At 39.2% G+C, this 26,500-nt stretch overlaps 1 protein-coding gene across 2 annotated transcripts in view; it reads left to right on the forward strand.

Moving 5' to 3' along the window:
* The window catches only part of OBSL1 (obscurin like cytoskeletal adaptor 1), a 1,518,259-nt gene that overhangs the window by 942,790 nt on the left and 548,969 nt on the right, over nucleotides 1-26,500 (forward strand). For both annotated transcript variants that reach the window (XM_044060562.1, XM_044060561.1), the window contains exon 13: nucleotides 19,114-19,389. In XM_044060562.1, the coding sequence (XP_043916497.1) occupies nucleotides 19,114-19,389 (276 nt within the window). The remainder of the gene's footprint in view (nucleotides 1-19,113; nucleotides 19,390-26,500) is intronic.

A 26,500-nucleotide genomic window follows, 5' to 3' on the forward strand; every position in this document is an offset into this window, starting at 1 on the left:
CCTCCACTGAAAATGGGTTTCTAACCAGTGAACTTTCCCGGTTAGTAAATGTCAATAAATAAAGTAAATAAATAAATGTAACTTACTGCTTTTTCTATATAGTTTTATCTCGTTATCATCTATCTATGTGGTGTGGAATGTCATAGCTCTTGCAGGCTAAACGCACCTTGCATTCCAGGGCATTTTCTGAAACATAAACTTAAAAAACACAGTAAGATAAACAAATGTAAATATTTTGTGAAGAATGAAAAGTAGCAAAACAGTTTTGTTTGTCTTTTCCAGGTTAGGGGTCGCCACAGTGGAACTCCAGTCCGCTAATGATTGGCAGTCGATTTTTATGGTGCCGGGTTGCCAGCCCGACACCCAACTTTCAGCGAAGGCACTCCCATTCACACATGTCTTTCGGAGGCCACTTGACCACGGGGAGGACATGCAGACTCCACACAGAAGGCACTACAGCTGAGAATCGAACAGGAGAACCTCTTGCTGTGAGGTAACAACAGTACTGCTGTACCACCGCAAAACAGTGCAAACAGAAATGTTACTAGTAAAAAGTATTCTTTACAGTGATAATAACAGTCAGTGCATTAATAGTTTTTTTATAAATTCTGTAATATATTATACTGCACACATCTCCAATTTATATTTTTTCTAAACTTTTAACACATTTTCATATTATGAAAACTATACAACCTAGACATATATTGCTAGAACATTTTTATAAACTAGACATAAGGCTTCACATGACGACAACTTCCTCTGTAAGTGCATGTTATTCACAGGAAATATGAAAATGTGTATAATTGTATAATTACTGATACAAATACTACTGGTTATGTCCGAAGATGTACAACTTAGGGTGAAAATATCAAAGACAGTTTCTTTAACATTTAAGGATTTTACCTCATGTCATCCAATAGTTTTTAAGTCACTTGTTTTTGTAAGTATTAAGTACAGATGGAAATATTGCTTATTTTCATAATTACCAACAAAAATATTAGCAGTATTTCCAGCAAAGTGTGATATAAAGCAGCATTTCCAGTGACCTGTCCTGTCTCCCAAATTGGTGTTTCACACCATACACCTCGAAAAATGTGGGTGTCAGCTATGAAAATATGAACACAAATATGACAATATGAATAAGTGGCAAACAGTGATTAATTACTTCACTGTAGGACATCCTAGACTAACAGTTTTAGTTACATTTTGTTAATAACTCATTGCTCTTTCTAATACTGCCTGTTGTTAGCTAGAAAGTCAGTTAGTTAGAGAAGCCAGATCCCGATAAGTTCTGGATGCTGTAAAACAGTATTGTTGTGAAGTGGAAGTATACAAAAAAGGTGTTTTGGGCTTGAGAGAGTAACTTGCTATGTTGGTTTCGCAACATTCATTATAGTTATTCATTTGAATGCACAATGCTTAAGACTAAGCAGTTTATACCTGAGAAGGACAGAAGTCAGCAGCCGATGCTGACTTGCCCATGCTGGGGGTAGGTAGGCTGACAAGGCTTACCCCCATGGTAGTGTTAAAAATCTGGTCAGCTCTGCACTGCAATAGGTATACCTCTTGGTTGCGACGTTCCACATGCCTGGAAGTGTGCGTGCACCACATTCCACATGCCTGGAAGTGTGCATGCACCATATTCCACATGCCTGGAAGTGTTCATGCAACTTTTAAAAGCAGGAATTATGGAGCTAAAAAGGCTGCCAAGGGTGGCAGTTATTAAAGCCCACTCCCTGGCAGGAGTGTAACACTACTTCAGCATTCTTGATCTCTCTGCTGGAGTTTAACATGGGTCAGGGTGAGCCTAGGGGAAGCTAAAGTGGGTCTGGTAGACCAAGTAAACGAGAAGAGGAGCAAATGCCAGCTGAAGGCCAGCTACAAGGACAGGGGAGAAAACAGGAAAAAAGAGCAGATTAATACCTTTTGTAATACACCAACGTTTTGTGGCATAAAAGTAGCACCGTTTTAACCAAGCTAGAGGAAATGAACTATCAGCTACATTATAAATACCTCAAAGTCAGACTCATAAAAGAGCAAGTATACTGGACTGTGAAAACTGAAAGTAAACCATACTGGAGATAAAATTAGAAGTGCTGTACAGCAGTGGGAACAATGCCAGACAGTAGTATATTACTAACATCCAGTGCTGAAGTGTGAACAAATAGCCTATAATGTCTGAAACTATGCAGCTGAAATCTCATCCTTGACATAAGACCTCCAACTAGGACTCAGGGCTTTATGTAAATCAGAACTGATTTATTCAGATTGTGATGACTGGAATGATTTAAGTGTATTCATTCACATCAATATAATTACTAAGAACATGTCTAGTCATGGATACTTTACACTAAATAAAAATAAATATTGAACAGACCATAATTATTTTGTAATCAAGGGTAAATAAATGTCATATAACATTAACACAGCTGTGTTACTTTCTTCCATTTTGTCATGACAAAAAAGCATAACATAGCTAGTCATACAGTATCCTACCATAGCAAATGGTACAAACAGTGGACTCACCATGAAAGATAACATGCTTTTAACAGCGAAACTGGACATATTAAGTCAGAAAAAATCCAGACAAAGGCCAAAGGCTGAGCAAAAATGGAAGCAAGGGACAATAAGAAGGAATTGCATTTTATTTTAATATGCAGTGTATATAGTTATGTCCCTTACAGACCTTATATAAAATATTTGTTTGGAGGTTCAGACTTTTCTTAGTAGTAAATAAGCAAAACTATCATTTTGTGTGTGTGTGTGTGTGTGTGTGTGTGTGTGTGTGTGTGTGTGTGTGTGTGTGTGTGTGTGTGTGTGTGTGTGTGTGTGTGTTTTGGAGGATAAGCAGCTGGGGAAGTCAAAATGCAAAACTCTCCAACACAAATAACAGGTGTTGGTCATTTTTAGACCTGTCATGGAGACAGAAAAGAAACAGATTAACTAAGGCTGGTTGCTGCATTCTGCAGTGTTTTAGGTGAGGAGGGGAGAAAGAGAGGTGTTAAATTCAGTAACATACATATATTTTCTTATTCCACATTTTGGCAGACCAGTAACTCCTCAGCCACTGATAAGTGAATGAAGGGTATTTATGCTCACATTAGCTATAAACTGACTACATTAACTAGATGACACTCTAGACAAAAAAGCTTACCAAAGCCTTCACACCCAAATTTCCTTCACGCAGCATCCACTGAGATATTAATTGAAGCTAAACACCTAAGCACCATAATTTTTCCAGTGGATTTTTACTCTAAAACTGAATACATGCACTTATTGAGTTTTTCTGTATTAAAAATAAAGAACATAATTAACAATATTGCTATTGGTATTGCTGAACACGTTGAAATTAGTTAAGTTCTATGCATACACTCTCAGCATAATTTTGCACCTAGGGAGACATGGGTATGATTTACTATTACAATCAATCTGTTTTTATAAGAACAATGTGTTAATTGTTTTGGAAAGCAGATATGTTAATTTCAGAGTAAATGTAAATAGTATATATGTTTAACTTTTATGCTTTGTAGCCTGGGTCATGGGTGAAAAGTATCTAAGAACCTGTGAACTTACCTCAACTAACAAAAGAACACAAATAAATCTAGTTTTAGAATCCCCATAACTTTTATCCATGTGCAGTTAGAACTCTATCAGAACTCAGTTATCACAAGCATCAGATGCCTAATTGTTTTTCTGTTTTTCAACATTTCAGAAAATTTATGATGAAGTTATATTGCTCTTGTTTGCTGCTCCTATATTTCTTGTAGCAGCATTCATTTTAATTGACAAAATCCTTGTCACAGAAATAGGGATCTATGGCTTACTCATGACAGCATTCTATACCTACTCCATGGGTGGGTGGTGAGCAAAATGCCAGCTTCATTACCTTAGTACTCAGATGATACAAGGCTCAAAAGACAAACCCACCGCCGTAAATAGCACAAGTAACAAAAAAACTGAGGGTAATGCTACTCAATGCCAGAAGTCTAAACCTCAAAATGCACGCACTCAAGGCACTTCTCAGTATGGAGAAAATTGATATATGTATAGTAACAGAAACCTGGTTTAAGGCTCCAGAGAGCACCCCAGCACTACCAGGCTACAACTCATACCATACATTTCATCCACAAAACCTGGACCGAAATACAAAAGGCAGGGGAGTATCCATATTCATCAAGGATACCCACACCTCCAGGTTAGTGGCACAGCACGATACTTGAGAGATTATCCACGTGCAACTAACAATGGGCAAAACTGCTATTCAAATTATAGCTTGCTACAGATCACCCACCATGTCCCAGGACCCCCACTCCTCATTCCTGGAAACACTGGGAAACATAAATTTCCTACCAAACACCCTGATATTGGGTGATTTCAATTACCCAAACATAAACTGGGAGAACTACACAAGTACAACCTCCTTTGCCCAACATTTCCTAGAATTTATAAACTCAAACACCCTGGATCAACTGGTCAACACCCCCACCAGAGGTGACAACATATTGGACCTGGTCATCACCAACATGGGTGACTGGTGTTCCACACCGGGCATCAACCCGTCATTGGTTAGATCTGACCATAAACTAATCACTCTGGATATCCACATTCCACCACCACCCCTGGTCAAAAAAACCACTGTGAAAAACATTTCAAAAGCAAACCACATAAGACCAAGGTGGGAAGTTTCAAAGCCCCCATGCTAAAGGATAACGCTGTCCAAGCTGCAAAATCCTTTACTAATGCACTCTATGGCCACCTACAAGAATGCATGGATCATGCTATCCCAAACAAAACCACGACTCACTCCTCTAAGAAAAGGAAACCAGTATGGTGGACCCCTGCCATAAACAAGCTATACAATAGAAGGAGGAAACTAGTACAGAAAAGAGTAAAATCCCAGGAAGGGAAGACATCCCTGATCAGTATCAGCAAGAAACTACATTCCCTCATAAAATCATCCAAGGCTAGCTTCGAAAGAAATATTGCCATGGACTCCAAAGATAACCACAAGGCATTCTTTAGCTATGTCAAGAATCTAAGTGGCAATTCTCAGATCTGCTCGGAGTTAGTGCGGAATGGCACAAAATACACTGAACCGACCGATACAGCCAACATTCTGGCAGACAGGTTCAGTGCAAACTTTACCCCCCTCTCACCCCCAAAAGGGCCCATAACCATACCAGAAGAATGTAGTGCCCCTGAAATCACAGACACTCAGGTTAAAACAGCCCTCTCCAAAGCCAAAAACATAGCATCAATAGGACCAGACAGTGTCCTAGGCTGCGTCCTACATGACCTTAAAGATGTACTAACCCCTCACCTAAACACACTGTTTAAACTCAGCCTCTCCACAGGCTATGTGCCCACAGAGTGGCGCACAGCAACAATTATTCCGCTCCACAAAGGTGGAGTCACAACGGACCCTGCGACTAGCTTGGTCTGCAAAGCTATGGAGCACATCATCATGGATCTCATTAACAGAGACATTGGGAACCTTCAAACACTGGACCCTACCCAGTTTGGCTTTGTTAAGGGAAGATCATGCCTCCTAAACCTGGTGGACTTCTTTGAGACAGTTACCAAGGCTATAGATGAGGAAAAGATGGTCCACACAGCCTACCTAGACCTCGCAAAGGCCTTCAACACCATTCCCCACTCAGGTATTATAGATAAGCTCACCAGCCTGAACATAAACCCCTACGTCACGAGATGGGTTGCCAACTGGCTCAAGGATAGAACCCACATGGTAAGAGTTGCAGGAGCTAGGTTTGACTCTAAACCGGTTACAAGTGGCATTCCCCAAGGCTCAGTCCTAGGACCCCTCCTGTTTGGCATATACTTCTCAGAGGTACAGGCAAGCACAGGAGGACTATGGCTGACCAAGTTCACAGACAACTGCAAACTAGGGGCTATAATTGACTTTCTGTCTGCCACAGACATCCTCCAAAAGGGTCTCACTGAGACAGATACCTGGTGTCAAAACTATGGCCTCAAGCTAAATGCCAAAAAGTGCATAGTCATCCCCTTTGGAAAAAAACAAAGTACCCATAAACTATCACATAGGTGGTAGCCCCCTAAATACGGAAGACGTAATAAGGGATCTGGGGACCCAAGTAGATAGTAACCTCTCCTTTGATAATCACATTGCCAAAGTGGTTAGAAAATCATTCTATGTGGCCCACCTAATCACAAAAGGGTTTGCATCTAGATCGAAAGAGGTAATTGGGCCCCTCTATGCATCACTCATCAGATCCATCATAGAGTACAATGCCCCATTTGGGATGTACCTTACAAGACACCTGCAACAACTGGATAGACCACAGAAGTACCTCAGCAAGAAGATCACTGGCCTCAAGCAGATGCCCTATACAGCTCGAATGAAGAAACTCCAGCTGTACCCGGTTGCATACTGCCTACTCAGAGGTGATCTCTGCCTGACATACAAGGCCATGTCCAACCCAGAATTGATGGACATGCTCCACCTAAAGAAAACCATATCCCCTCGAGCCACATGCTCCAGGGATCTAAACCTCACCACAACAATAAATAGGATGTGCTGGAGGGATAGATTCCTGTCCCAGAGACTTCCCATGCTCTAGAACAAGATTCCAATCTACATTAGGTAGAGCTCCTCGCTAACCCTCTTCAAGAGAAACTTTGACGAGTGGATGGGAAACAGAAAGTTTACCCCAGGGATCACTTCAATGGCTCTGCTGGACAGAGGCACAGGGAACTAATCTAAGGGGGCTGCGAAAGCCAACACATTCTGGCTAGGCTTATAAATGCCTTCGAGCAGATAGCCTAGTACCTATCTATGAACCTATGAACCTATGAACTTATCTAAACTTTATTTATATCCATGGAAGGTAACAAATAGGGCTGGATTCCAAGATATCACTGCCTTGTGACACAGCCCTAACACTGAGAAGCACCATTTACCCAGTTAGGTCAGATAGCACTAAATATATAAAATATATAAAAATATGCTTCAAGATGATGAAATCATGTGGCAAAGCTAACAGTGGTGTATAAGTCATGTGTCCAAATAAAAGTGACTGCAAAAACACAGAAAATATACAGCTAAGTAAGTATGAAATGTAAAAACAGTGGAAGCCCCAAAATAAAGGACAAAACACACCAGTAGAATTGCTTCAAAGATTCAAATAAACTTTATTGTCATTTAGGAAACACAAGTGCTACCTAAATGAAATTTCGAGTATCAGCTCTTTTACAGGAGAAAACAAACACAAGAATACAGACATGATGGGTATTGAAGAATAAACAATAACTATAGTACAAGAGTAAATATCCAGGTTGCTGACGCACATGCTTATACACTATTTATATGCAGTGGGCAGCACTGACTGCTAGATGATTAACACATGAAAATACACTATACACAGAGGTGAGATTGGGTGATATAGTATAGTATGATATATTCAATAGTCCACCACCAAAGTTATTCCCATCTTTTAAAGCCTTTGCCACAACAATCCTCTATCAGTGTTATCCTGGTTCATTATGAATGTTAGGCAGAATAACATCCATTTAAGTATCAATCAGTCATTCAATGAAATGAGTTAAAATAATAACAGTTGCAGCAAAGTAAGCATGTAGTTTCCTTTCACAAAAGGAAATTTGATGTCAATTCTTTTGAGGCTTTTTTCCTTCTTTCTACTTTGCAGCACATCTACAAATATATTAATAGCTAAGGGGATATGAGGATAAAGGCCCAAAAAGGGGTACAACTTTTTCTACCTTTTCCCCACTTTTTTCTAGGTTTTGTCAAACTGAATCTTCAACTTGTTTGCTTTCAAGAAGTTTAGATTTGATGAAACATATGTGAAACAATATATATGACTCTATGTAAAGTCTCCATTTATTTTCCAAACAATCTTTATTTTGTTGTCAGTTTCACCATTTCAAAAACGTAAAACAATATTGAGCCTACTTGTGAACCATGTGACCTTTTGATGAATGTTTAGAAATTATCTTGCAAATACATCATTCATATTGTGGTCACATGTTGCTAATGTGATCTTGAGGAAGAATATTAATCTGTGAACTGTACTAGCAATACAGTATTTTTGACGTGCAAGAAATACAATCCATTACCTGTTTAATACAGAATGCAAAGAAGGTATATTGTGTTCTTTATCAAAAATCTACCAGTTTTTGTTTTTGCATATATACAGATATTACAGGGAGCCCTAATTTTTGATGAATTGTAAGTACCTGACTTCCCTGAACCCAATTCTGCATATTCAGGAGCAGTTTTACATTATAAGCTTCATTGCAAGGTTAAAGTTTACCAAGTCATGGTCATTTTCTTTTTTTTTTACCCTTTTAGGTATTTCCTCTCTTCCCCAAAGTTGGGCAGCTATTGATATTGTATTAATTGATTAGAGGGGTCCAAAAGAAAGGATTCTAACATGCACAAGTCTTCCTGCAAAAATAATTATTTTTAATTGATGTCACCTACAGTTTGGTTGGTGTTTGGTCAGATGAGCTTGACACATCTATTTCATTGTAAGATCATTATTTGCTGAGTTGTCATAGTGAATTTGATACTATGTTCTCTGTCCTAATTAACACCTCTGCCATTCTAATGACATGCCTTAAAATTTCTAGGTATGCATTCTTTTAAATGGCTCCATATCAGCAGGACCAGAGACCATCTTGTGAGACCAAATATTTTGGAAAATAACTGCAGTTTCAACCAATAATAGTGAAAATCAAAGTTGACTGATGCATCTTTAAAGCAGTCATCCCTCTACACCCACCTGATATGACTGGCATACCTCTGCTAATTCTGTTACTTACTGCCTACTTTTGACAGGTGGGAGGGGTGGGCACTTATGCCATGGATGCACACTTTGTGTGAAAATCCCCAGAGGAACCAGGAGATAATGCTGTGGTATTTATAGGATGGGCCTATAAGGGCTGTGTCAGTCAGAGGAGTAGCTGATACCCCCTTGTACACTCTCCCCAGACATAAATTGAGCATGTGCAGGGCAATCTTAGGACAGAAGAGAAAGTCTCTGTTGTTACCCCTTGAATCTGAGTCAGAGCCTAGGACAGTAAGAATGCTACATCAGAAGTTTCAGCATGTCATTTTACCTTTATTCTAATTTTCCTGCATTGAGATTGGAGTAGCCAGTGAAGAAGGCTGTCATAATTTTCTTGATTTATATTACCTTGGAATTTCATGATGCAATCAACAGTAACATTAAAGGTTTGGGGAAGATTCTATAACTGCTCGTAGTTTGCAACCATCTGCAAATGTGGCCAGCCAAAGGCCTTTGACTTCAACCTCAGAGAAATAGATACCAAAAAGAGAGGGCCCCAACACCAAGCCCTGGGGGACTCCACTAATGACTGGCATTTTGTGGAGGTAGACTACCCTTTCCTGACTTCTTGTGTCCAATCTGACACAGCTGCCTATCCAGCGAATGGAGTAGTGATTTTCTAAGCTTGTCTGCAATGCCTGACTGGGGTATGGTGTCAAAAGCTTTGGCCAGGTCGACATAGGCAGTAGGTATGGTTTTATACCTGTTCATCATTGCTTTGGTAATCTTCCTAAAGCCAACCAGGTTGCATAGGCATGACCTACCCTTGACGAATCCAAACCAGGTTGGATCCAATGTCTGAAAGTTTCCTGTGTAAGTTATCAAGTTCATGATTATTCTTTCCATGGCCTAGTCAAGCTTATGGTCGATATTTTTATCCTTGTTGAGAAGAATAATATTTGCAGCCTTCCATTTATTTGGTATGAATCCTGGTTGGAGACTTTGATTGTATAGTACTTCTAGTGGGTCCAGCAAATCATGTTTGAAGCTATTACGGAGACATCCTGAGATATTATCAGGTCCCATCAAAGCTGTGTTAGTCCTCGAATAGTGCATTAAGGGCTTGTTCTATAGTGACATTTTGGGTGGTTGGGGTCTTTAGTTTAGGACAGTGTGCAAACTTTTATGTAACTTGGATAGCAAACTGCCTCACAAATAGAACTCAGGAAGTTAGGGCGGTGGCTTTAACTCCTACAAAAGACATGTCACTTGTGGTGTACCCCAGGGTTCAGTCCTTGGGCACTCCTGTTTAGAATTTACTTCTCAAAGGTCAAAGCAAATATCAAGTGCCCATGGCTGACCAGTTTTCCAGATGACAGTAAACTTAATGTCTTCATAAACTCCACAGGGGACACAAAAATCTACCAAGAGGGCCTTTCTCAAAAAATAGCTGGTGTCAAAACCATGGACTAAAACTAAATGTCAAGAAATGTACAATAGTATCCTGCAGTAATAACAGCCACCCTTGTAAATGTCACATAGACAACACCCACCCCAAAAGTTGATCCCGTATTCTTGGATTTGAGCACTTATGTTGACAATGAAATGGCCTTCAGTCTTGACATATCCCTATTTTAAGGAAGTCCTTTTTCATAGGTTCATAGGTTGGTACTAGGCTATCGGCCCTAGGGCCTATGCAAGCCTAGCCATAACAATTCCCTGGATATTTCTTTCCACAATATTTACTTCTCTGGAACCCTGTCTAGCAGGGCGACTGACATGATCCCTGGGGTGAATTTCCTATCTCCCATCCAATCATCAAGGTTCCTTTTGAAGAGGGCCAATGAGGCGCTCTGCTTGACATGTATGGGCAGTCTCTTCCAGAGTATGGGTAGCCTCCGGGTCAGGAACCTATCCCTCCAGCATGTTTTGTTCATTGTGATGACAAGGTTTAGATCCTTGGAGCGTGTGGCTCTGAGGGATTGGGATTTCTTTAAGTGGAGCATGTCCAACAGCTCAGGGTTTGACATTTCCTTGTATGTTAAGCAGAGATCGTCTCTGAGTAGACGATATGCCACAGAGTATAGCGGGAGTTTTTTTAGACGGTCAGCATATGGCATCTGCTTTAGGCCTGTGATTCTTTTAGTGAGATATTTCTGTGGCCTTTCCAGCTGTTGCAGATGTCTTGTGAGGTACATACCAAATGGGGCATTATACTCTATAATGGGTCTAATGAGGGATGAGGACAGTGGGACAATGACCTCCTTTTTTCTGGATGAAAAGCCCTTAGTGATGAGGTGAGCCACATAGAAGGATTTCCTGACTGTTTTGGCGATGTGGTTATCGAAAGTGAGACCACTGTCCACCTGTGTCCCTAAGTCTGTCCTCACACTTTCGATTTTTATTGTCCTGCCAACTATGGGGTAATTCATGGGTACACGTTTTTTTCCAAAGGGGATAACTATACATTTCTTGGCATTAAGCTTGAGCCCATGGCTCTGGCACCAGACATCTGTTTCTGTAAGGCCCTTTTGTAGAATATCCACATCATTTAGGGATTCAGTAATGGCTCCCAGTTTGCAGTCATCTGCAAACTTTGTTAGCCAGAGTCCCTTAGTGTTGGCCTGTACTTCAGAGAAGTCGATGCCAAACAAGAGTGGTCCCAGGACTGGACCCTGGGTACTCCACTTGTCACTTGTCTTGAGCTGGATTTGGAGTCAGCTACTTTTACAGTCTGGGTTCTGTCAGTAAGCCATTTGGCAACCCATAGAGTGATGTAGGGATTTATGCCCAGCTTAGTAAGTTTATCTATGATTCCAGAGTGGGGGATGGTGTTGAAGGCCTTGGCGAGGTCCAGATAGGCTGTGTGGACCACTTTACCCTCGTCCACAGCTCTGGAGACTGATTCAAAGAAGTCAATCAGATTCAGGAGACAAGATCGGCTCTTCACAAACCCAAACTGGGTGAGGTCCAGTGTTTGAAAGTTGCCATCTTTGTTTATAAGTTCCATGATAATGCGTTCCATGCCCTTGCAGATCAGGCTTGTCAGACTGATGGGACAGTAGTTCCCCGAATCCAAGGCAGATCCTCCCTTGTGGAGCGGGATAACTGTAGCTGTGCACCACTCAGTTGGCACAAAGCCTGAGGTGAGGCTATGATTAAACATGACACTTAGGTGAGGTGCCAGTTCATTTTATAGTTCATGTAGCACACAGCCTGGATGTCATCTGGTCCCATGGATGCTGTATTCTTAGCTTTGGAGAGTGCAGTTTCTACCTGTGTGGCCGTGATTATCTGAATTTGGTTATCTTTTGGTATTGAGATGGGCCCTTTAGGGGTTGAAGCTGGCACCAAATCGATCTGCCAGGATATTGGCAATATCCTTAGGATCAGTATATTTAATGCCATTCTGTTGTAGCTCAGAGCAGATCTGAGCATTGCCATTTAGATTCTTGACATAACTATAGAATGCCTTGTGGTTGTCTTTGGAATCTTTGGCAATTTTATTTTCGTAACTAGCTTTTGAGGATTTTATGAGGGATCTCAGCTTCTTACTGAGGCTGGTGAGGGAGTTTTTTGCATCCTGGGATTTTCCACTTTTCTGCAACAGTTTCTTCCTTCTGTTGTATAGTTTGTTTATAGCAGGGGACCACCAGATTGGCTTCCTTTTTTGGAGAAGAGCATCTTGGTTCTATTTGGGATGGCACGATTCATGCACAAGTGGATGTGCTCGTATAGTGCCTTAGTGTAGGATTCTGCAGTCGAACTTCCAGATCCTGTCTGCGTTGGTGTTGTGAAGTTTGTCACTTCTGACTTCAGTAGCATGAAGTTAGCTTTGGAGACGTTTTTTAAGAAGGTTTCCTTACTGGGGGATGGGGGTGGGATGTGGATGTCAAAGGTGATTTGCTTATGGTCAGACCTGACCAATGAGGGGGTGACCACTGGTGTGGAGCATCTATCTCCCATGTTGGTAATGACCAGGTCTAGAATATTGGAGCTCCTGGTGGGACAATGGATTAGTTGATCCAGGGCATTGGAATTTATGAATTCCAAGAACCGTTGGGAAAAGGAGTCGGTACTCGAGTAGTTTTCCCAATTAATGGCAGGGTAGTTGAAATCACCCAGTATTAGGGTGTCTGGTTGTATCTTAATATTTTCTAGTATGTTTAGAAAGGTTTAGTGAGAATCTTGGGGCATGGTGGGGGATCTGTAACAAGCTACAATTTGGATTGCAGTCTTACCTAGTGTTAGTTGCACCTGGAGAATTTCAGATGCATTGTGTTGGGCAACTAGCCTGGAGGTGTGAATATCCTTGGTGAATATGGACACTCCTCCAACTTTAGTGTTTCGGTCTTGGATTTGTGACCAAAAAGTGTGGTAAGAATTGTAACCTGGTATTGCAGGGGTGCTCTCTGGAGCCTTGAACCAGGTCTCAGTTACTGCACAGATATCGATGTTCTCCATTTTTAGGAGTGCCTCGAGAGAGTGCATTTTGAGGTTTAGACTTCTAGCATTGAGTAGCATTACCTTCAGATTTTGCATGCTTGTATCTGCTATGGTGGTGGTTTTATCTTTTGAACCTTGCTTAAAAAAGGTACTATAGGGGTGGCAAGAGCTTTAGCCAGTAACCTGAATCCCAGGGGTGACAGGTGCAGACCATCTCTGGCAAAGTATTATGTTTTGTCGATCATGTCTTCCCAGGCAAATACTGGATCCCCTTTGAATGACACCAAAAGCTTAGTCAATTATTGAAGTCAATTATTTTTTCCTTATTGTGGTATCATTCTGGGTGAAGGCAGGATGCTACTCAGGGCTAGGGTCATACCTGCCTGGGTCACATGATCCAAGAGCTCTTCCATGTCTCTTTTCATGTAGTCCATGGAGGTACGTCTCAAGTCATTCACTCCAGCATGGACAATGACAGAGTCGTATTTGTACTTGTTGTGGAGTGACTTGAGTGCATGCGTTATGTGGTCGATCCTGGCACCTGACAGGCAGCTGACTGTAATTTTCTCCTTGTTCAGCCTGGTGAGTGGGACATCAGTGTGCCTGACTATAGAGTCACCTATGACTAACATGTTGGGTACATTGTCTTGCCTTAGGGGCTGTTGTTGGGTGGCACACTGGTGTTGTGAGCTATGTGTCACTTTGGTTGTGACTGGTGTTTGTTTGCGTTTCGGCTTCCGAGGTCCTTGTTGCTTGGGCAGGTTAATGTTAAGGGCCTCTGCATATGTGGGTTTAGTGTTGCTATGTGTGGGTGCTGATGGTGTGGGTTTTGAAGGGCTATGAGTTGCTTGAGGTGTAATGCAGGTGTTAACCTTCTCCTCTTGACTGTCTAGCACAATCTTGGCCGGAGAGAGCTTTGCTTGCAGTTTGGCTATGTAAGTGCATCTCTCGCAGGTTGTAGTGTTGGGTGGTAGGAGGAGAGGATTGTCTGTGTACATGAGGCAGTTGCCGCATTACCCCAGTATGCCCAGATTCACCAGGTGGACAGGAGAAATCACCGGAAGCTGACCCTTGGACATGCCTGTTTAGGTGCTTTTTTGTAAAATTTAAGAGCTGTTTTCCCTTACCTTTACAAGGTACTTTGCAATTATAGGCTGTTTAGTGGCTATGATTAATTTCTCCTTATTGACAAGGAGAGCTGAGTGCTTGAATCAGTTTCAGGCTTCCTACTGCTTTCTTGTAAATTTTAAGAGCTGTTTTCCCTTACCTTTGCAAGGTACTTTGCAATTATAGGCTGTTTAGTGCCTATGATTAATTTATCCTTATTGACAAGGAGAGCTGAGTGTTTGAATCAGTTTCAGGCTTCCTAGTGCTTTCCAGCAGGTTCTAGAGCAAGTGCTAGTCACATCACATATTTTATGTCTGGCATCCAAGTCCAGGAATGTAGTAATTCCACTGTATTCAGCTCTCATTAGGCCAAACACTGAATACAATCTCCTTTTGGAAAGTACCTCTAAAAACACTTTTCAAAACTGGAATGACCACAAAGTTTTCTCACTAAAAAAATCAAAGGACAAAAATCATAAAACAATATACAGAATATATCAAAGTGTTACCCCTCTTTGTTTATCATACAGGGTACTCTGAGGTTAGGGTAGGATTAAGTGAAGTTGTAGTTTTTTTGTTGTGTGTGTTGAAGCTGTCTGGAATAGTGTCACTGTGACGGAAAGGGTTTATAAAGTAAGGTGCAGGATTAGGATCACTTGCAGGGACATGATTAGGTTAAACAGGTATTAGTAAGTTGGAGTGTGGGGGGGGGGGTTTAACAGTGACACTACTCAGAAAATTTCAGCTGAATGTGTCCTGGGTATTTAGTGTTCCGATCCCAAAAGAAAAGTGTCTGCTTCCTTTTGTAATTTTTTTTGTTTTAATTTAACTGCCATGTTTTTTCAGAATGCTGGCATTGATGATTTTACTTCTGATGCATTTGCATTATGGTAATTCAACATATACTCATGTACACATGCACACATATGTATGCAGATATATCTATATAGCCCTGTATTCTTTCCTTATAAGACCCATTATTGAGTACAATGCCCCTTTCAGCATGTACCGCACAAAGCATAAGCAGCAGCTGGAGAGACCACAGAGATTCCTCACCGAGAGAATCCATGGCCTCAAACATCTACCCTGCACAGATAGGCTAAAAGCCCTGACCTTTTTCTGGCATACAAAGCAATCTCAGACGCCACCCTGATGGAACTGCTGCATATCCGCAAGTCAAGTTCCACTCGGGTAACCCACACGAGCAACCTCAACCTGGTCTGTGACATCAGTAGGATTGTTGACAGGACAGACTTGTGTCCCAGAGACTCCCCCTTTTGTGGCATAGACTCCCTCTCCACATAAAGCAGAGTACCTCATTAACCCTTTTTAAATGCAACCTGGATAACTGGATGGGGAACAGAAAATACACCCCTGGGATTTCACCTGTGTCCCGCTGGACAGTGGCATAGGGTGCTGACATGTTGAAACATGGGCTAAATTCTTTGCTAGGCTGGTAAGGGCCTCAGGGCCAATAGCCTAGTAACTTCCTATGATCCTATATACCGATATGTGTATGTGTATATATATATATATATATATATATATATATATATATATATATATATATATATACATATACATATCAGTGGAGCAAAAGACAGCACACTCCCTTTGGTTACCAAGGTTGTGGGATCTATTCCCATACCAGGTAGAATGATTGTTGTCAGTGATGCATAAAGGGGGGTACTTACTCCTGAATCTTCCACCATTTGAATGAGATGTTAAAGAGAGTCCTGTCTACTTAAGTTGGTGGTAGCTTGGGTGGATGTAAAAGATACCAGGGCAACTATCAAAAAGAGTAGGGAAGTTACCTGATGCCCTAGTAGTATAAACATCAGTCTGCAACTTCCCTGAAAAGAGGCTACTAGCTTAGTGGGACTAACATGGTCAACAAAGGATAAATGGAAGATAAAATATATTTGTTAACCTAGGTCCCAAAGGATCTATTTCAGTCACAGTCTGGGAGTACAAGAAATCTAAAAACATGACATTGTAAACAAAGTATATGACATACTAAGACATACTATTAATACGATGAACAATATCTACATGACAAAATGAGTGTTATAAACAATTATACCAGCAGTAGACTTTGAGTCTCTGTGAACATAAGAGGATATTTGTATTCATGTATTTATGGAAGAGAAGAGAGCTAAGTGTTTGAATCAGTAGAATGTGGAAGAGATTAGAAGATATGGCCAGAGACAGAGCACCTACATTTGAGAAAGGCTTTTAGCTGTGCACTGAAGATAGGATATGAAGAGGTGAGACATTCCCATAATTTGGGATCAACAAAAGAGAATGAGGGGTTAGTTCACTTTTATCTGTTGGGAGGGGAGTGCAGGAGAGGACCAGAGTGGCCAAGTCTACAAGATTGTATGATGGTACATCCCAAATTCATCTGGAAGCTGAAAAGGTGTGATTGTTGATAAGCTTGAACAATTCTTTGATATGAGGAAAGTAAGAGTGTTGTTTGTTGCTTGGCTGAGCCAGTTAGATTTTTCTAATGTTTTACAGTTTTGTTCATTTATAGGGGAGACAGTGATAAACTTGCAAATGGAGTTTGATATGGTCTGAATGTTGGAGCTGTTTTAGGAAGTTGCAGCAAAAAGAAAGTGTCCATATTCAAGATGAGTAAGTATGATGCCCTTGCCTATGTGAGTCTGGAGAGGAATGGAGAGATTCTGTTAATACAGAATATGAGGGAGTTAATCTTTTGTGTTAACTAGATGGTTGTGGAAGTTTAGAGATGGATCTAACCAAATTCCCAGGTATTTAAAGGAGATGACATGTTCAATTATGGAATGGATATGTAGTGAACTGAAAATGCTATTGAGTTTTTGCCTGGTGCCAAAATGCATTGTTTTCATTTTAGAAGAATTTAATTAAAGGTGTCTCTTATTAATGCATTGAGTGAGGGAATGAAAATATGCTTGCAATTTGAGTTGAACAGATGACGGAAAGTGTGGTTGGATAGGGATAGACAGACAGACATGCTAGGACATGTGTTCAACAGATAAGACCATGCACCTCTGTTGTTAGCATGCACCCTGTAGCCAACATTTTCTTTAATTACTCCAGGGTCTTGGAATGTTTTATAAGTGCCAGTGTTTTTCTATTTATTTTTTTTTTTTTGCAGTCTGGTGTAACTTTGATTACCTACTATTGAACAAACCATCTTAACACAAGTGGTCTTTGACTGATAATACTACTTCTGCGCTCCCCCTCTCACATTCTTTTTTGCCCTAGAAAATGGTGGTCTAGACTTTGGTAAATGTTGGTCAAGGAGAATATTATATGAAAACTTAACCTTGTATCTGTATCTATCAGCATCTATTCAGTAACACAATGATCTTAAATTAGTAGCGGGTCTATATTACCATGTCAACAGGGATGTTCATTGAACTCCCATATGTTGACACATGTACACTGAAATACCTAAATGTCAAATGGCCACAAAAGTGATTTTTTTTCCCAGGGAAAAAAATCCATGGGCCATTGTCAGGAATTTTCCATTTCCTCCACTGTAGTGTGATCTCGGAGTTGGTACGTATATTTAAGTAGGGGGTGGGGGGCATAGCCCCCCACATGGGGGGGTGAGGTGGGCAAAGGCCTCCCCCCACTTCATTGTGTCTTTTGGTTTGTTTTGTTTTTTTGTTGGCCCAGCGATTTTTTTCCCTTTGAAAAAATTTGATTTTGTGGCCGTTAGACATTTTGGCATTTTGGTGTACATGTGTCGACATAAGGGCGTTCGATAAACAGCCCTGTCAACATGGTAATATAGACCCATTACAACAGATACTCCTATTTGACAGACTCATTGTTTTTGAGAGACTGGTGAAACATTTATGCCAGTACAATGATGTGAAACATTGTGGTGTACATTGCAAAATCAAAAATGTAAGGCACTGTAATGAAATTAAAAAATAAATCAGCCCAAAATGTAAACATGTTAACTCTGAGGTCACTGAATCACAGGAACAGGAGAACACTGTGTTATCCATGTTGTCTGACAACATGAAAATTGTTATTTCATCACTGTTTTGACAACAGTAGATTTAAAAGAGTTTTAGTCAGTAAAATTATGGCACACATGGAAAATGTCACTTATCCCTTTCATGTGCACCCTCTTGTTAGTGGAGAAAGGTTTATCTTCATATGTAACATCCTATTTTTTTGAATTAGCATACAAATGTACCACCTTAATGGACATTATAGAAGAAAGTTAAAGGAAGTATTCACCTAATACAGATGAATGATAGGCACAGAGAGATCTACAAGTACTACACATGGGTGAATGACGTACAGCAAGATATGCTGTGGATATGGGTGAAATGAGTTATAACAAAATAAAGTAGCATCCAACAAAGGCTAAGCTGAAGCAAGTAGATAAGCAGAGTTAAAACTGCTGGTGTTATGATTTTTACACCTAACAGTGGCAGAAGCCAGATATACATCTTAATATAGAGACTAACAGTACTAACAGTATGCAACTTCGTTCACTTTACAAACAAATTAACTGAACCACACAGAGCTTTTTTTCAGTTATGACGAGTAGTTTTTAAGAATCAGATGAATCATGATGAGCTAGACTATGCAAATATTGAGTTCCTAGGTATAGCTACACTGCAGTTTGTATTGCCTAAATAAATATAATTATTTGTGTTGGTACAGTTCTGTGATATCTATTATTGTATTAGTTTTATGCAAATTTGTGTTGTATGTGGATGGTGAGTGAAATAATGAAACTAGCTTTTATTCCTAACAGAACTTCCTGTGAAGATTTTAAATAAAGAGGATACAAAAAGGACAATTGATGTAATGGAAGGAGAAACCCTCACTCTTTCTATGCAAATCTCCAGGGAGAATGCCTCAGTTCAATGGCTGAAGAACTGGCGACAGCTAACATCAGGAGGCAGGATTTATTCCAGCAGTGCGGGAAAGATACGGACACTTAACATTAAACAGGCAGAGCTGACAGACAGTGGAGTTTTTACATGTGATGCAGGGGATGATGAGGCACATTTCACAGTGCTTGTTAAAGGTGAGTTCAATTGTATCTCCTGTTTAATTTAGAATTATTTTGCTGCATGCTTTTCATTAGGCATACTCAGAAGTACTTTAAACCATTGTGTCTTTAGATAGCTGCTATCCATGGTTCTGAATAGGAACCTTCATGAGTCTCCAAATTACAGACTGATAAATTGTTTCCATTTCATTTTGATAGGATCATGTGCCCAAGGCACTGGCCATTCGAAAGCATTTAACAGTCTGCCAGTCTAGGGAAGAAGATGAATCCATTACAGTTACAAGCAAAGATCTCAAACTATATGTTAGTATATTAATGATGGGGGAACAATAGTGTGTCCTACAAACCTTGCATTGGCTCATAAACTGTGCTTTGTATCACTATGTTCTTCAGCATCCCTGCCTGATAATGCTGACTCAAACTTTTCAGCATGCTGACAGCACAGAGTAGCCATGGGGTACCATTTTCTCATGGTACTTCTACCCAACATGAATCTGCCATAGTCTTGATTAGAACCTCTGTGAAGCAGCCAATCTGTCTGTTCTCAGAGCTTAGCATGCCACTCATTTGAAAACCAATGGACCTCTCCTATCACAAAGGTGCAGCCCCCTTCTTTGTGAAATAATCCACGTCTTATTTAATTGTCTGTAGTACCCTGACACATTCATTCTTTTTGTTGCTCCAACTTTTCTTGCCAGCAGTTTTACTACTTGCATCCTTGTTTAGCCTCTGTTCTGTGCAGCTCTCATGCTCTCTCCTTTCGCATCCACCCTTTCTCGTTTTATTGCAGTTTCAACTTAATCTCTCTTACCTCAGTCTTACTTTCCTTTCTGGCACTATTATTGTGTTTCAACATCTCTGCATTACTTCTTGTCTCTAACATAAGCAGTTACCTTCTAAGAGTTTTTTATTTTTTCCACAGCTGGGTTCAGACAGTTTTAACAAAGAAAATCACTGTAGGCTAGAATAGTACACTAGCGGAGTTACAGTCTTAAGTGTGAAGGTTAGTCTGTTTTTGCTAAATGGGTATCATTGAGTTTTTGTACCTGAAAGGCCATAATAATAATTGATGTGCTTATGATTTAAGCTTGCTTTGGGGAACTGTAGTGTTAATGCCTAATTGCTATAAAATAGTATTCTGACTTGGTACTATGTTTTTTTTTCATTTTATTTTATTAAAATTTTAAAACATAAAACCATTAGACACAGCATCTTTTCATATATAACCTAGGATGACTGTATTTGAAATATTAAAATAATGGTTCTGCTTAAACATTCAGTGTCCTGGTCTGTTGATACATACCTCTTTGTGCTATTTATGTTTTTTTTTTTTTTTTTTGTCATGATTTGACTTCTTTACTGGAGCTTTTTTCCCTGGACCTCAGCTGTAAATGTAGCTGGCCAAATCTGGCAACCAAGTTAGCAAAAAAAGTAATTAAAAAAACAGATAATGTAATTAAAAAAAAATCACTCACATGCTCAATCAATAAATTAAAAAAAAAAATCTATAAATATGAAAGTGTTATTTGATCAATGGTAGGACCTTAAACAAGAAATGCTATTCCCTACAAGCCCTGCAGGACATTGACATTTGTATAGTAACTGAGATGTATTTAAAATATCAGAAAGCACTCCGGCTATACAGGGCTGTAGTGCTTTCCACACATTTATAGCAGCTACTGTACAGGAGGTAAAGAAAGGTGGAGGTATCCCAAGCTACATCCAAAAGAGACTCACATCAAGGCTGGTAAAGCAGCATGATGCAATATAATTTCTTCATGTCCAAATACCCATTAGAAAGGTCTTGTACCATATATTAGCTAGCTATAGAATTCTCTTTATGACACAAGAAAGCCACTATGCTTATCTACAGGAATTAAAATCACTCAGTATTAATCCCAGTACCATTTTCCCGGGTGATCTAAACTGTCCATCTGTAGACTGGGAAACCTATACCACCACTAGTGCACAAAAGCAGAGATTCCTGGGCATTGTCAATACAAATAACCAGTAAAACTTTAGAGTACCCACTAGGGTAAATAACATATTGGATCTTGTCCTCACTAATATGGCAGCAACCTTCACCATCCCTTGTGTATTTTCTTTACTTGTTAGGTCTGACCACAAAGCACTCTCCTTTGAAATAAAACTGAAACCAGAAATACCTTCCACCCAAAGTACCTTTGCAAATTTCTTTAAGGCAAATTACCTACTCCTACGTGATACAGTGGCAAGCTTCAAATCCCCACCAAACCCAGTTGCCTTCACTGAACACTTGAAAATGTACATCACTGCACTATACTAGTATGTAAGCAACTGCACACGTGTAGCTTTAACTTGTAGGAACATGCTCGGGGCAAACGCTAGAAGCAAACCCACATGGTGGTAACATAATACCAATAAGCATTACAATAAAAAGAAAATCATTTTGACCAAAAGTAAGAAGAGTAGTTCCCAGAATGTCAGAGCCCTTGTCACTGAAATAAACAAATAGCTCAGGAGCTTAATAATATCCACATGACTTTGTGGATATTATTAAGCTCCTGTGTTTTGCTTATTTCAGTGACAAGGACTCTAACATTCTGGGAACTACTCTTCTGTTTTGTTCTGGATGCATTCTTAAATAGCATGAATCATGATTTAGCCACACCCCTAACACTGTTCAATCTGTCTTCATACAGGTTTTGTACCAAACAACTGGATAACAGTCATTCCCCTGCATAAGGTAGGACCTTCAACAGACCCACAAATCTGACCAGCCTTGTATGCAAAGCCATGGAAATACATATGGATCTAATCAATCAGGACATAGGAACCTCCAAACACTGGACCCATCTCTATCTGGATTTTTCAAGTGAAGGTCATTCTTAGTGACTCTGGTGGATTTTTCTAAAAAGGTCACCAAAGCAATGGATGAAGGCAAAATTATACAAACCACATACCTCTACCTGGCCAAAGCTTTTGACAGTTCCCCACTCAGGCATAGTAGAAAAACTAAATAAAATGGGAATAAACCACTTTTCACCTACTGGATTACCACAGCTCACAGATAGAATACAGGAAAACAAAACAGAGGAACCTTCCTCTGCAAAGAGACTAGTCACCAGTGGAGTCCCCCAGTGATCTGTGCTGACACCACACCTGTTTGGTGTCCACTTTTCTGAAGTAAAAGCCTATACTTATACCAAAGACCTCTGGCTATCTTAGTTTGTTCATGACTGCAAGTTAGAAGCAGTCAATGAACCTCCAAATGACATAGCCATCCTGCAGGAAGGTGCATCCCAAATAAATAACTGGCACCAAAATCATGGATTGAAACTAAATGCCAAAAATGCACTATTGTATCCTTTGGAAATCCATACACCCCAGGGAACTACCTCATTGACAATACACCCCTAAGAGCTGACCAAGTTTGGGATTGAACCAATGAACCTAAGGGCACTAATTGTAAACCTAACAGTTACCAAAAAGGTGGGATTTTTTGTGGGTAGAGGGCAACCTAATAAAATAAAAAACAGTCTCAAATAGTGAACAACAGGATTTTGAATATATCCGGAACTAGGCAGACAGTGGCCCAGTGCTTTGTTACAGATTTCAACCGCTTCAGGGAATGATAATATAAAAATTATCACCCCCTATAACAATCCTAGACTGCTTCTATCCTCTAACAAACTACTAATTCAGACTAGCAAAATTAATAACACAGCCGGTGATTCTCTCTTTGCAAACTCTGTAAGTAGATCCTGGAACTCACTTCCAGCTGATATTACCTTACTTTCCACCTTAGGTCAATTTAAAACTAGACTCAAACAACATTTGTCACTTAACTGGCTATGTCAATGTATCAAGCCTGGCGAACTCTCTCTAGAATGTGTAAAAATCTGTTAACCAGTTTACTGTGTAATTTAATTTAATCCTGACTTGTGCTCAGGACTAACTTTAACCTGTGGAACTTGTTTAACTTGCTTACTTATGTAATCTCTGTAAATAATCTGTTTGTAATATGTAATGCTGGTATTATGTAATGCTGTATCTGCTTACCCTTGGAGCTTTTCTCCCCGGGCCTCTGCTGAAAATGGACATGCATCCAGTCGGACTATCCCGGTCAACAAATGTAAAATAAAATAAATAAATAAATAAATAAAAAGATTATACACACTAGTATGTGTATATATCTATATACACACATCTTTATATATATATATATATATATATATATATATAAATATAAAAAACACTGCAGATTAGAAGCCGAGAAAATGAGCAAGGGATTCATAAAAAAAGGTTATAATGCATCCAGAGTAAGAATGATAAAAGATAGTGCTGTTAATTTTAACAGGGAAATGTGTTTGAGGGATGCTAAAGATTGGATTCATGATTCTCAATCTATACCGGTTTCCAAGATAAGGTTAACTACTACTTTTGGTACCAAAACCTTTAGATTTAAGGATATAGTGAACAAATATTGGCACATTGTAAAAACTGATGATTTTTTTGATCAATGCCTTGATGACCACTGTTCCTACAGTTATCGCCGAGGTAAGAATGTAGGAGAATTACTGTCATGGTATAAGAAAGGGGATCCAGAGATTAAGGATGTTAAGAGTAAGGTTATCAGGGGTAGTAACAGTAGTGGTAATTGTACAGATTGTAAGGTAGTGTCCAGGACTATGTCATTCACTTCGGTAAATACGTCCAAATTATTTGAAATTAGATTGTTTATTACTTGCTGTACGGATTGGGTTGTCTATATGGCAATATGCCAATGTGGAGCATTCTACATTGGACAAACATCTCGGGCCTTTAAGACTAGGATAGCTACACATCTTAGTGACATTAACTGTAAGAGATCTAGGAGCGCACTCTGTAAACATAATTTGGAACATGAGACTGCACACTTTGTATTTATAGGTATTGATGTAGTTTTAAGTAGTAAACTGTCAGACATTACTAAGCATTCCATTTTAGATAAAAAAGAAAAATTATGGATTATTAATTTGGGGGCTTTACATAAGCCGGACTTAAATGAATATCTACTTTGTACTTTTGGAATTATGTTTATTAACTAGTCAATATGCTTATAATATATATTGAATTACATGTTATGTGTGTTTTCTGAAATTTATATTTGGAATTTATATTTATGCTTTGTATGTACAAGTTTTAATGGATGAATGTCACCTTTAAACTGTGTATATATTAATGGGGGATTGTTTGATGTTAGTATCACACTGAGAACGGCAAGGGGCAAAACTGGTTTGTGAACTCCGGAGATGTTGAATTAGTGCTTCTGGTGTTGCACTGTGTGAATGGATAGCTGGAAGTTCAGGTAAGTATTTATGTTTAAGGGTTTTGGTTAGGGGCATTAGTGTGTGTCATTGTGTTTTGTTACTGTGATGCGTGTGTGCGAGGGGAATGTAGCTTGTATGGTGGCATTATTGTGTGTTTGTGTTGTGCGACCTTGGAGTTAGTATGTTTAAGTAGAGGTGTGGGAGTGCATCCCCCCACATGGGGGGTGCAGGGGGGCTTGACCTGCTTGTATGTAGTGTAGTTTTGTGTGTTTGTGTGTGGAGGGAAGGTGTGTGTATGTGTATGTGTGTGGTGTATGGTTAGTGTAGGAGTCGCGATTTTGAAATTCACTCTTCTGATGTTTCTGGATTTTAAGGTTTTGGCTTTATGATCTCGAGATTCTGAAATTCAATATTTCACGATTTCGGGATTATAAAGTGAACCCATATATATATAGATGTGCATGTGTACTATATACATTGATGCAGCCAAAAATAATGAAATCACCATAATGAAATTTGAAAATCACTGGTATACTTCCTAGATTTCATCTCATGAAAATGGAATTTAATTTTTTTGAAAACCAAAAATTTGTGTCCCTACCCATTCCATAAATATATAAAACAATACATTTCATGTATCTCACACAAAATCCTATATATGCTATATATGTGTGGATATGTATGTTTACATGGGTTCCATTCAGAAGACTGACTCAATGGAAAGTCAAACTTCATATGGTGAAGTATACCAAATCAACCAAAAAAGATATGAAAAAGTAGGTTAAAAAGTCTTTATAATGTTCACAAAGCACAGAGGATGAGCGCTTTTGTCTAATGACTAGACTTCATCAGATAAAAGCACTGGTACAAATTACGACTTTTATACACCAATTTCAATCAAGTTAATTACACTCAATCAACTTTTAAAGAGACATGTATATAACCCTAATACTATCCTGAATAAATAAGACTTATATTACTAATAAAACTTAATCATATTTTTCTTATAAACATTTCTTACACAATAAAATGTCTTATAAAATAGCCAGAAATTTATATTTAATGTTATAATCAATTTTATGTAAAAAAATGTATAAATATATGAATGTATGAATGTTTTGATCATAAATTTATGTACAAATGTGTTTGTATATGTTTGTTTAGTTTAAACGTTTTCTGCTTTTTTATACAATACAGGTTTTATACTAATATAGTCATTTAAACCAGGTGGAGTGTTTGATTTACACCTAAGCTGCCATAACAGTTCCTTGTGTATCAAAACATTTTTTATATCACCCCCTCCCTTGGACAAGTCCCTTTGAACTAGATCAATGATGCCAAATTTAAATCTTATAAATGTAAAAGGGCAGGTTACACTATGTTTGAACAAAGCACTAGTTTCTTTGTGAGTCCTGATGTCATATAAGTGTTCATAAATACGGTCCTTAAATGCCCTCTCCGTTTTACCTATGTAGTATGCACTACATGAAGTGCATAAGGCCATGTAGACCAACATTTTAGACTTACAACTACCTTTAATAAATCTCACCACACTTTTCAGGCTGTTGTTTAGTGTAACACTTGCCTCACTGTATATATATGCACAAACACTACATGCTCCACAAGGATTAGTAGCCCTGTACTGAATAAATCCCTTGTTTCCTTTTTCAAAAGTTCTCTTAAAATTATTTCCCACCTTGTATGTAAGAATAGGTTGCTCTCCCACTAACTTATGTTATCTCCTTATCAATTTTCATTAAATTCTAGTTGTTTTTAATAATGTCTAAAAATAACTCTGATAACGTGTTGTATTGAATTATACATGCTGCATTATA

This window comes from Protopterus annectens, chromosome 2.part0 (assembly GCF_019279795.1).
Source record: "Protopterus annectens isolate FY-2018-M chromosome 2.part0, PAN1.0, whole genome shotgun sequence".
Classification (NCBI taxonomy): Eukaryota; Metazoa; Chordata; order Ceratodontiformes; family Protopteridae; genus Protopterus; species Protopterus annectens.